At 36.6% G+C, this 12998-nt stretch overlaps 1 protein-coding gene and 1 non-coding gene across 3 annotated transcripts in view; both read right to left on the bottom strand.

Moving 5' to 3' along the window:
* The window catches only part of Zcchc8 (zinc finger CCHC-type containing 8), a 24839-nt gene that overhangs the window by 9380 nt on the left and 2461 nt on the right, over window positions 1-12998 (bottom strand). The window contains exons 3-11 of one of the 2 annotated variants that reach the window (XM_015502443.2): window positions 12070-12144; window positions 10544-10649; window positions 8210-8287; window positions 4895-4998; window positions 4713-4778; window positions 4070-4130; window positions 3487-3629; window positions 3071-3213; window positions 675-796 (exon numbers count right to left, since the gene is read on the bottom strand). In XM_015502443.2, the coding sequence (XP_015357929.1) occupies window positions 675-796; window positions 3071-3213; window positions 3487-3629; window positions 4070-4130; window positions 4713-4778; window positions 4895-4998; window positions 8210-8287; window positions 10544-10649; window positions 12070-12144 (898 nt within the window). Of the gene's footprint in view, window positions 1-674; window positions 797-3070; window positions 3214-3486; window positions 3630-4069; window positions 4131-4712; window positions 4779-4894; window positions 4999-8209; window positions 8294-10543; window positions 10650-12069; window positions 12145-12998 lie in introns of those variants that run through there. The other variant, XM_048785535.1, reaches the window with a different exon arrangement.
* On the bottom strand, window positions 11486-11619 carry LOC125611258. Its single transcript, XR_007341415.1, has one exon. It is a non-coding gene; the product is annotated as a small nucleolar RNA SNORA9 (small nucleolar RNA).

The following is a 12998-nucleotide window of genomic DNA, read 5'->3' as shown; positions in this document are numbered from 1 at the left end:
AGCAGTAGAGTGCTCGCCTCGCACGTGCTAGACCCTGGGTTCGATCCTCAGCACCACATTAAAAAAAATAATAAGTGAAATAAAGGTATTGTTTGCAACTACAACTAAAAAATAAATATAAAAAAATAAATAAAATAAATAAATAAAGATATTGAGTCCAACTACAACTAAAAAATAAATATTAAGCCTTGGGTTTGATCCTCAGCACCACATAAAAATAAAATAAAGATGTTGTGTCCACCGAAAACTAAAAAAAAAAAAAAAAAAAGCTATATTTTAAACAATATTCTCTCTCTTTTTGGTACCAGGGATTGAACCCCGTGATGCTTTACCACTGAGCTATATTCCCAGCCCTTTCTATTTTTAATTTTTGAGATAGGGCCTAAGCAACTTAGCTCAGGGTCTTGCTAAGTTGCTGAGGCTAGCCTTGAACTTGTGATCTTCCTGTCTCAGCCTCCTGAGCTCCCAGGATCACAGCCATGTGCTACCACACCCAGCCTCTTTTTTTTTTTTTTTTTTTGTGAGAAAGGGCCTTGCTATATTGTCCAGGCTGGACACGGATGCTCAGTCAGCTGGGATTATAGGTGAGTGCCACCAGGCCAGCTAATATTTAATACTGTAAACAATCTGTTACATAATTATGTCACATTCCAAAATAAAAACAATATACTTACATCTGGAATTCCTCTGGGAGTAGATATGTTAAAACCTGGATAGTTTACCAATTTTGACAGATCATAAGTAACACTTTTATTCTGTTGTACTTCTCCAACTTCTGATTCTCCATCAGTATCATCTATTATAGACCAGGAAAAGTGTTAACATTGCAAGGTGCTAATATGTCCCTCCCTATACCAGAACTATACCTAGAAAGTGTTTCACTGCCAAAGAATTAGTCTGGGAATTAACTTTAATTAGAATTTTTCTAAACCACTAAAATAGAATTTTTAAACAATGTGGATATATTACTTTGATAAAAAGAAATACATAACATTTTTTTTTTTTGGTGCTGGGGATCGAACCCAGGGTCTTGTGCATGCAAGGCAAGCACTCTATCAACTGAGCTATATCCCCAGCCCTACGTAAAAACCTTACAAAACTTTTTTCTGCAAGTTGCTTAAAATTCCATTTTGCATTGACCTTATGATTTGACTAATGCTCTATTCCAATGTTTCTCATTTGATAAAGATTTACATAGTGTCTATTATGTGCCAGATGATATTTCATTTCCAGATAGTGCTTTTTTTTTTTTTAATATTTATTTTTTAGTTTTCGGCAGACACAACATCTTTGTTTGTATGTGGTGCTGAGGATCCAACCCGGGCAGCACGCATGCCAGACGAGTGCGCTACCGCTTGAGCCACATCCCCAGCCCCCAGATAGTGCTTTAAATGGTTTAAAAATATTAACTCATAGGGCTGGAGTTGTGGCTCAATGGTAGAGCACTTACCTAGCATGTGTGAGGCCCTGGGTTCAATCCTCAGCACCACATAAAAATAAATTAATAGGGTTGGGGTCGTGGCTCAATGGTAGAGCGCTTACCTAGCATGTGTGAGGCCCTGGGTTCGATCCTCAGCACCACATAAAAATAAATTAATAGGGTTGGGGTCGTGGCTCAATGGTAGGGCACTTGCCTAGCATGTGTGAGGCACTGGGTTTGATTCTCAGCACCACATATCAATAAATAAAATAAAAATCCATCAACAACTAAAAATAAATAAATAAACAAACAAATAAATAAATAAAATAAAGGCATTGTGTCCAACAACGAAAAAATAAATATTAAAATAAAAATTAACTCACTGATTTATTTTTTGGGGGGGGGCATTGGGGATTGAATCCAGGAGCACTTTACTACTGAGCAACATCCCTAGTCTTTTTTATTCTTTATGTTGAAACTGAGTCTCCCCAAGCTGGGAGGCCTGGAACCTGTGATCCTCTTGACTCAGCCTTCTAAGTCACTGTGATTACAGTTGTGCCCCACTGTGCCTGGCAACTCAGTTAATCTTTACAAGAATCCTAATAGGTATATATTACTAAAACCACTTTACAGATAAGAGTCATCTTTGAAGAATATTTGTAAGCCATTTTATTTAATTTTGAAAACTACTAAATAAATCAAGCATTAATTTTACTTTCCTATACTATCCAAATACCCAAGGCTACCAAATAATTTATAAAAAGAGAAGCTTCCCTTCACTTTTTGTTATTTTCATTTTATCTCATTTTCATTCTCCAGCCCTTTTAATACTCCACCTACCCCAGTAATGGGGACTGAGCTCAGGGGTGCTTTACCATTGAGCTATATATCTCCAGGCCCGCCCCCCCATTTAAAAAATTTTTTTTTTTTTAGTTGTAGTTGGACACAATATCTTTATTTATTTTTATGTGGTGCTGAGGATTGAACCTAGTGCCTCACATGTGCGAGGTGGGTGCTCTACCAATGAGCTACAGGCCCAGTCCTCCAGCCCTTATAAATTTATTTTTGTGACAAAGTTTTGCAAAGTTGCCTAGACTGGCCTGCTGCCTCAGCATACTGGGTAGCTGAAATTTCAGGCATGTGCCACAGAACCTGGCTGTTTTTTTTTTTTCTTTAATTAAAGAGTCACAAGAAAATGGGATAGTAATGGCTGGTCTATTTAATGTGTACTGAATTATCTAAAAAATATAATGCACCAGGCATGGTGGTACACACCTATAATCCCAGTTATTTGGGAAGTTAAAGAAGAAGGATTACAAGTTGGAGGCCAGCCTGGACTACTTAATGAGATCCTGTCTCAAAATAAAAACATGGTAGCACACGCCTGTAATCCCAGTGGTTCAGGAGGCTGAGGCAGAAGGATTGCTAGTTCAAAGCCAGCTTCAGCAATTTGGTGAGGACCTAAAGCAATTTACAGAGACCCTGTCTCTAAATAAAATATAAAACTGCACTGAGGATATGGCTCAGTGGTTAAGTGCTCCTGGGTTCAATAAAATATAAAATAAAAAGTGCTGGGGATGTAGCTCAGTGGTAGAGCACTTGTTTAGCATGTGCAAGGCCTGGGTTCAATCCTGGTTCAACATACTATACCTTTTCCATCATAGAGTGCAAGCCCTGAATTTTCCAATTCAGCTTCTTTGAGCCACCCTGGTGGGTACCCTAGCTGGCGCATCCGATAGATAAAAGGAGGAAGACTCTTGTCTGTCACACCTAGTGCATCTTGAAGTTCCTCACTAAGTGAAAATAAAAAGGAAAAAATATTGAATTCTTGCTTGCACACAAACAAGGTTCTCATATTTTAAAACATTCTTATATTACACAGCATGGAGCATGGTGCCTAATAAGCACATAGTTAACATTATATAACTGTTTTTGAATGAATTGATGTATTATTCTGTAGACCTTGCCAGGGCACTTCCATCCTGAAAATTTTCCTGAAGAGGCAGAGAATGTTCTAAATACTAAGGAAGTAAAAAATGATATCTAAGATAAAATGACATTAGTACCTAATAACTCCTGGCTTGAATCTCCCAAATCTTTCTTCTACTTCTTCTGCATGGTATCGTTGCTGAAAATTCTGACTGTTTGCCTCACCACAAGCATCCATATACTCTTTTCTCTTTTCGTTTATTCGAGCAGCATTTCGGGGCTAAATCATAATGTTTGAAAAGAATGGTATCAAGCAATTTAGAAACATTTCAGAAATTAAATAATCAGGTTTTTTTAAGGTAAAGCAAGCAAATTGTTTGTTTCAATGTTTAAATCAAGCCTAAAAGAGGATGAATATTTTTGAAAAGTAAGTAAGAAGTAGTCACTTTAATTTCTTATTACCTCAGTGTTATCAGAACATAAAATCAAGTTTATAGAATAAACTGTCTAGAAATTAACTGTCATGACATCTCATTTATTCATATCAAATAGAGTACTGTAATAAATTATTGTTTAAAAAATGTAATGTCTTAAACTATAAATACAGATTTGAAAAGATTTCAAGTTAAAGAGCACTTCACACCACACTATGCCATAAATGTGTAAAATACATCAGCAAGCTCTGGTTCAACAACATTTTTTTATATGAGAGAAATTTACCATTGGGCAATCTTTCATTTGATGTTCTTCAGAACCACAATTGAAACAGTGAGGCTTTGGCCTATTTGGTCAAAAAAACAAAAATTTCATAAATAAAAACATAAAAGCAAATCATTAAAATTCTAGATGACAGTAAAGTGTTATCAGAGACAAAAAAGCAAGTGGATGACAGATCACTATAATCTGCAATAACGAGTACACTGGATCTCCTGTACTCAGTGATTTAAACAAACAGCACTGTGCAGTCTTTTAACCAAGAACCTTTCTGTTCCTGACTCATTTACTACCTCTTCCGATTTTTTTTCAGTAGTTAATAACAAAAGAATTGAGTCAAACCGATCATCGTGTTTCCTTTAGGCACCTTGGAAAGAAGGCAGGTGGTTCTAAGACTGCGATCACATTGACAGCAACAATTACTTCTTTCCACCCTCCCAGGCACATTATGTGCAAACCAATGAATTCCAAGAAATAAACGATCAAATTTTAACATTTACTATGTCTACATATCGGAATTCTAGCAGAATCTAGAATTTTCTTTACAGTAAACCAGCAATAAAAAATATTAACTTTTCAAGCTAAAAGAGTTTATGCTTTTGGTATTAAAAAACAAAAAGAATAAAACAAAACAACTCCCCACACAAACCTTTTTGCCTTTACTTGTATTTCTTGCCCTTCTAGAGAAACAATGTGGCTGAAGACTTGCTGGTACCTTTAGTGAATTTTATTAAGGAATAGTTATCATAGTCTGTAAAATTTGGTAAACTTTTTTAAAGGTGAACTTAGTGGCAAGATGCATAAAAGATCTTCATTCACTATGTAGGATACTTGGGTATTTCCCATCCTTCGGTAAGCTGAGGGTTTTCATTTAGTAGCGGTTGCCCCAATTTATCAAGGCAAAAATTAGTAAAATACAGGACACTTCCTACAACCTGCAGAAGACAAGTCAAAAAATATTGCTATTTAAGCAGGAAAAAAAAAAGACATTAAATTATGTAAGACTATGATTACCTGTTTTTAACAATTTATTTTTGGATAAAATTATTAGAAATAACAACTCTCTAGTTAAGAGAGCCAGATTTTGATGTGTAAGTAAAAGCTACATCTGAGTTTCTCCTCTGTATTAAATCATTACTATCAACTACACTCTCTCAAATAAAAAAATAAAAACCTTGACTCTTATATGTCCCTCCAGTACCCCATTTCTTTGCACCAAGATCCCCAGGCCCTACTATTTATTGGTTTCATTTCTCTTGTTCCCAATCTTTTCTTTCCCCTCCAAGATTTTGGAGAAATTTCATTCAGACAAGTTGAAAAAACAGTACCATGAATACTCATGTACCCTTCACTGAAATTCAATAATTGTTAATAATTTGACATTTTTCTGTACATGTCTCTCTTTACACACACACACATTTTAGCTCAGCCATCTGAAAGTCAGCAGCACACATCATGACACTTCATTCAGTACGAGCCTTCTAAGAGTAAGAACATTTTCCTACAAAGCCTAATACTTGTCATACCTCAGAAAACTAACTCCCTAGTATCATCTATATGTAATACTTATAGTTCTCCCCAACTGTCCCCAAAAGTTGATGTTGTATATTTTTTTTCTTTTATCTAGTATGTGTGTGTATATATATATATATTTTTTTTTTGTAATAACACTGCCACTCTCTCTTGAAACATTTTCAGTAATGTTCTGTTGCTATCACTGCACTATGCTTCTTGACAAATGAGCTTTGTAAGGACCTCCATGCAGTCAAATTCAACCCACAGTTGTCAGTCTTCACCTCAACCTATTAGCAAGAGTTGGCAGAACTGATACCTCCTTCCTCTCAGAAACATTTTCCTTCCTTGGTTTCCAGGACACCTACCTTATTGACCAAGCCTGGGTCTTTGCTACATTCCTTTCTCCACCTTCTATATACTGGAAGTATGTAGAAGCATCTGGGACATAGTAAGCAATACAGTGTTGGCTTCTGCCTGTGGGCTTCCCCTTCCTTCTACTGTCTGATGTACTCTTACTCAAACTGCAGCTTCAGCCCTGCTCCTTCAGCTCATCCAGGTCTTGACTCAGAGAGGCTGTCACCAACTACTCATACAAGCCACCTACCCCATAGTCTCGCACTCTTTGCCATGTTTTATTTTTCTGGAAAGCCTTCCTTTCTTTCACTAGAATTTAAATCAGTGAGAGCCAGGACTTTACCCTTTTTGTCACTGCTGTGTTCCCGGGAACCTAGAATGATTCCTAGCACAAAGCAGCATTCAGTAAATATTTCTTGCTATTTTTTAAAGGACTAAATTAATAAATACGCAAAACTCCCAATTTCTAGGATGTTACTTTAAATCTCAGAACCTTAAAGTTGGAAGGGAAATGAAAAGTTACCTACTTCAGTTCAGAAATCCTTCTTTAGAGTTTTCCGATAACATCCTACTCTTTGTCTCCAGTAACATGGGAATTCAATTTTTTAAAAATACAGTGCTTGGGGTTGAGGCTGTGGCTCAACAGTAGAGCGCTCGCCTAGCATGTGCGAGGTCCTGGGTTCAATCCTCAGCACCACATAAAAATAAATAAAGAGGGGCTGGGGTTGTGGCTCAGCAGTAGAGTGCTCGCCTCGCACGTGCTAGACCCTGGGTTCGATCCTCAGCACCACATTAAAAAAAATAATAAGTGAAATAAAGGTATTGTTTGCAACTACAACTAAAAAATAAATATAAAAAAATAAATAAATATAAAAAAATAAATAAAATAAATAAATAAAGATATTGAGTCCAACTACAACTAAAAAATAAATATTAAGCCTTGGGTTTGATCCTCAGCACCACATAAAAATAAATAAAAATAAAGGTATTGTGTCTAACCAAAACTAAAAAATAAATATTAAAAAAAAAAATTCAGTGCTGGCCTGGGGATATAGCTCAGTTGGTACAGTGCTTGCTTCACACACACAAGGCCCTGGATTCAATCCCCAGCACCTAAATAAATAAATAAATAAATAAATAATTCAGTGCTGGGGGTTAAACTCAGGGCCTGATACCTATGAAATATTCTATCACTAAGCTCCAGCACTGGCCTGTCTATTGAATTCTTTTTTTTTTTTTTTTAAACCTTTCCTGGTACTGGGAATTGAACCCAGGGTTGCTCTACTATTGAGCTACATCCTGACCCTTTCACTATTTTCTGTTTTGAGACAGGGTATTCCTAAATTGTCCAGGTTGGCCTGAACTCACGCTTCTGCATGCCAGGCAAGCGCGCTACGGCTTGAGCCACATCCCCAGCCCGAATTCACTTTTTGTTTTAAAGCACGAGAGATTGGACCCAGGGCCTTATGTAGTGACCAGTGAGCTACATCCCTAGTGTGACTTTCTAAAAGATGAGTTGAACTGAAGCGCCTCTACTCAATTTAATCACTGATTCTAATTCTTTCACTTGGAACTATAAAGGGTGATTGATAACAACCTTCATTCTGTTTGCAGAAATGTGACATTCCTTGTAAATCTTTTCAGTAAAGCTTGGGCTCTTCATCCTCATAGCTGACCCCTATCTTTAATATTGTGGTACATCAAAGGAGGATAATATTCCATAAACACAAAAAACTAGCCTTATTTTAATAGAATCCAGAACTACATTTATATCAACTTTTAAAAACATTACAAGTTGCAAAGTCAGACCACTATATTGTGTCAGCACTACAGAATTTTACATAGATATTGAAAGGCCTTTATGTAGGTCACCCCTAATAAGCTTCTATCTTCACCTAACAGTTGAGTCTGTCAACATTTTGAATTTCAAATCTGCCATTTGTTATATTAGCTATTCAGCTCCCTCTGTTTCATTTTTCTATAAATTCAACAATCATGTTTCCTACATCTTAGTCCTTGAAAATATATGGTGGAGGTTGGTTAGAACAAAAACAAAGTCCTCTAAAGTCTGTCTATTGTGCCTACAGGTCATAACACAATAGTTATTAAAAAAAACAAATAATAGTATTTAGAGGTTGAATTCTACCCTGTTGTTTGTAACAAAATAATGCTGTGATCATATGAAGACATGATTCTACCTATTTATTATTTCAATGACACCTAGTTAACACAGGACAGGAAACATATATCTTGCAGAACTAAAAAACTGAAACTTACACTAAATGCTTCCTTGTTGTTTTTAATGGCACAGGATTCTTCAGCTTTATGGTCCTCTTCTAACACAACACTAGATGGCTAGGACAAGCAGAAACATATATTACAAAGCAGTAACCAATTTTTTAACAACTTTAAATGTCAAATACCAGTCAATAAGTTTCATAAAATCTTAAATTCTTAATGGTAATAGAGTTTAGAAGGTAAGTGAGGAAGGTTTATCAAAGAAATTTCAGAAGGCAAAGGGGAGAAAAAGACAGCTTCTTCTGAAACATTTGTGTTAATCAATGTAACTTATGAAATTTTGTATCTGTAAGGTGGCAAGGCAGACTTTATCTTGAAAAACAATAAATCAAGCCATACGTAGTATATAGTTTTACATTACTTGTCAATACTGATAATATATCCCTCAGACTTAAGCAATTATATAATTCTTAAGTATTCTTTGAATTAGCACTTGCCTAGGAGGCATAAGGCCCTGGGTTTGATCCCCAGCACAAGGGAAAAAAAAAAAAAAAACATAGTTTAATTGGTAAATGTTACCTTTATAAAAACTATATATGAAGCCAGGCTTAGTGGCACACACCTGTAATCCCAGCGCCTCAGGAAGCTGAGGCAGGAGGATGGCAAGTTGAAGGCCAACCTTAGCAGTTTAGAAAGACCCTGTCTCAATATAAAAGAATTGGAGGTTGGGGCGGGGGGCGCTGGGGATATAGCTCAGTTGGTAGAGTGCTTGCTTAGCATGCATTAGGCCCTGGGTTCAATCCCTAGCACCACCGCCACAAAAAAAAAAAAAAAAAATGGAACTGGGGATGTATCTCAGTGACAAAGCAGCTTTGGGTTCTAAATAAACAAAACAACTGTATATGAAACTGGGCATGGCGGTTCAAGTCCATAATTCTAACAATTTGGGAGAATGAGGCAGTAGGATCTCAAGTTCAAGGCCAGCCTGTGCAATTTAGCCAGATCCTATCTCAAAATAACAAAATTAAAAGGGCTGGGGATATATCTGAGTGGTAGAGTGTCCTAGGTTTAATCCCCAATACTACAATCAATCAATCCATTAATCAAATAAACATTCTATATGATATATAAAAACAGAGGATAAAAAAATTTAATCAGAACAATTCATTCTCCAACCCCTGATGATAAACAGCTATATATCCTTATTTGAGTGATTCTATATATCTTAAATTTTAATTTATAAAAAGCCCAGAGGGGGCTGGGGATGTGGCTCAAGCGGTAGCGCGCTCGCCTGGCATGCGTGCGGCCCGGGTTCGATCCTCAGCACCACATACAAAGAAAGATGTTGTGTCCGCCGAGAACTAAAAAATAAATATTAAAAAAATTAAAAAAAATAAATAAATAAATAAAAAAAATAAAAAAATAAAAAGCCCAGAGGCCGGGTGCGCCTGTAATCCCAGCAGCTTGGAGGCTGAGATAGGAGGATCGCAAGTTCAAAGCCAGTCTTAGCAAAAAGTGAGGCGCTAAACAACTCAGTGTAAACCCTGTCTCTAAATAAAATACAAAAAAAGGGCTGAGAATGTGGCTCAGTGGCTGTGTGCCCCTGAGTTCAATCCCCAGTTACTCACCTCCCCAAAAAAGCCCAGAAATCATAATTCTGATTTTTGCCCTCCTAGTCTGGGAATCAAACCCAGGGACACTCTACCACTCAGCTACATTTTCAATAGTTCTTCTTCTTGTAGTATTGGGTATCAAACGACCCTGGGCCTTCACCATGCTAGCCAAATGCTCTACCACTCAGCTACATCTCCAGTCTCCTCAGTCCTTGTTCTTTATTATATTTAATCATTTCTATTATTTATTTATCTTTTGGTACTGGAGATGAAACCTAGGGGTACTTTTACCTCTGAGTTACATCCCCATTCCTTTTTACTTTGAGACAGGGCTCGTTAAGTTGTTGAGGATCTCACTAAGATATTGAGGCTGGGCCTTGAACTTGTGATCCTCCTGCTTCAGGCTCCCAGTCACTGAGTTAAGGTATGTGCCACCATGCAGAGCTGCTGAAATTAACTTGCTGCTCATGACCACGTATCCAAGTTAGGAAACAAGGCGGAAAAATAAAACAAAACAAAAAAAACAACCCTTTAGATGTAGTCAAATCTGAATTTGATCCTGAGCAAAGAGGCCACATCCAGAGGAAAACCAGGTGGCTGCCTTGATCAGACTCTGGAGAAGGAAGCTGGTGGAACAAGAGAAGGTGAACAGGCAATCTTAACAGTCACTGTGGTTTGGATTCAAGAGGATCCCCATGGCCTAATAATTGTCAGTGAAAAACAACCTACTCATCTTAAAAAACTCTTAAATTTGAAATACCTGGGGCAAAAGATTAAAAGAAGTCTTTTCCACATCATTTTTCTGCTGTTCCTCAAATCTTTTTACTAAATTTGAAACAAATTCCTCTATTTCTTGATGATATTGCCTGTGTAAGAGGACAAGATGGTCAGAACCCAGAGAAAAACATTTAATAGAATGAAATCTTCTGCATTATTTATTATAAGGTGTCATGTCTTAATCTTGTTTTATTTTCAGAGGTTTATCAAATCACCAACTCTTTGTAACACTTAGGAACCTGCTCCCTAGGAAAAATATACATTGTTGCCAAGTTAACCAGATAACCTAATATAGTACTTGGCATAGGAGAGCACTGAACAGTTGTGTATAGAATGGATTTTATTTATAAATTCTATATGCTTAACTTCTGAATAGACCCCCAAAATAAATGCCTCAAAATTCAAAGAAATAAAAGGATTACATAATAAAAAGCTCCCTTGTTGTTTCCTAATCACCTATTTCTGCAACACAAAGATAATATATTCAGTTTTTCCATATCCTCCTCCCAGAAATTCTTCATGCACATATAAGGAACCACCCATTTAAATATGAAACTAGAAAAAAATAATTAAAAACCAAAATATATTGCAGGAAAAATATACTATTTTCTCTATCACTCCAGGTCACTGACTATATTCATCAAATATTCTATAATGCTCCATATAGGAGACGTCAAAGGAACTGATATCTTGTTATGCTTTAACTGGGCAGCCATACTGTCTCAGGCTCAGGCCAAATGTGCCAAAGGCCAGCTCTGCCCAGCACCTTCCTGAGGCTACTGCATTTACCATACAGATTCCTTCCCCACCCTTAGAGTCTTGGCTTCCACTTCTACTGAGATGAAGCGTGGCATGTGTTCCCTTTATCTTCTTTACCATGACCAGCACATAAAAAAAGAATTAAGTGACTTGGGAGGGGGAAAACAACTGTCTGAAATGCCTACGACCAAGCTCTGAGGATGGGACAGGGCAAGGCCTCAAACCACTTCAAGACACTCTAGCAAGCACTGTAGGAATGCTCTGAGTTACCCAAAGTCCAGCATGCTGGAAGGCTTGCACAGGTCTAGTTTTGCTGTGAAAGAAAAATATAACGTGGGAGGTTTTAAAGATCAGTTACCTGATAGAAAATTCAGTTATCTGATTCTGGGACAGAAATGGCTATTATTATTATTATTCTGATAGTGGTGGTCCTTATTCTTATTAGAAGTAAGCTCTTACAGGTGCTCGTTCAGCTACTTAAGAGGAAACAATATTAGTATATTGTTTTCCCATATAAGAAACTAAGGACATAGAAAGGTTCCATGACCTGCCTAGGTTCACAGATATAGAAAGTAGAAGTCCAGATTAAATTCAAGTCTATAAAACTCCCATGGCCTTGCTTTTAATCTTTATTTCAAATATTTTAACTCTAGGAAGATCTTAAGTAAAATAACAAATTTAATATAAATACAAAAACAGCATACTTATAGAAGACATTAATGCATATTTAGGGAAGAGAAAATTACTTACTTTGAAATAGCATTGTTCATAAATAGAATTTGTAATAAAGGTCCATCTAACTTAGTATTGTTCACCAATATTCCACTAAAACAGAAGTTAAAATATATTCTTAGAAGATATCAAAGTAATATGTGTATATGTACTTATATATAACACAGTTTTAATAATTCTTAATTACTAAAGATAATATATAATATTAATACTATAGTATAAATAAGATGAAGAACCACCAAGAATTTCAGTTTTCTCAAGAAAAATCTAGGTTTTCACCAACTATATCTACTTCAATGATTGATTTTACACAGAGGTATCTCTTACTCAACATTTTTTTTTAATATTTTTATTTTTTTTAGTTATCGGCAGACACAACATCTTTGTTTGTATGTGGTGCTGAGGATCGAACCTGGGCCGCACGCATGCCAGGCGAGCGCGCTACCGCTTGAGCCACATCCCCAGCCCTCTTACTCAACATTTAAAAAAAAATGTTTCTGCAAAAAATAAGAACCACAGTTAATCTTTCCTGTCTTTTCTTTTGTGCTAGGGATCAAACCCAGGACATCATCCCCAGTATAATCTTTTAATTTTTAACCAAAAAGCTTCCTTCCTTAAGGGCTATTTTCTTTAAAAATCACGGGAGGAAGGAAAGGATAAATCAACAGGTTAAAAGAATATATTTCTAGGGCTGGAGATACAGCTCAGTTGGTCGAGTGCATGCCCACATGCCCAAGGCCCTGGGTTCAATCCCTAGCACCACAAAAAAAGAAAAAAAAAAAAAAAGAATATATTTCTAGCTGGTGTGGTGGTACACACCTGTAATCCCAATGACTTGAGAGGCTGAGGCATGAAGATCATAAGTTCAAAGGCAGCCTCAGCAATTTAGTGAGGCCTTAAGCAACTCAGTGAGACCCTGTCTCTAAATAATTAAATACAAAACAGGG

The sequence above is a fragment of the Marmota marmota genome, unplaced genomic scaffold (genome assembly GCF_001458135.2).
Source record: "Marmota marmota marmota unplaced genomic scaffold, marMar, whole genome shotgun sequence".
Classification (NCBI taxonomy): domain Eukaryota; kingdom Metazoa; phylum Chordata; class Mammalia; order Rodentia; family Sciuridae; genus Marmota; species Marmota marmota.
Note: the sequence above shows the minus strand (reverse complement) of the source record. Positions and strands in the feature narration are given on the sequence as shown.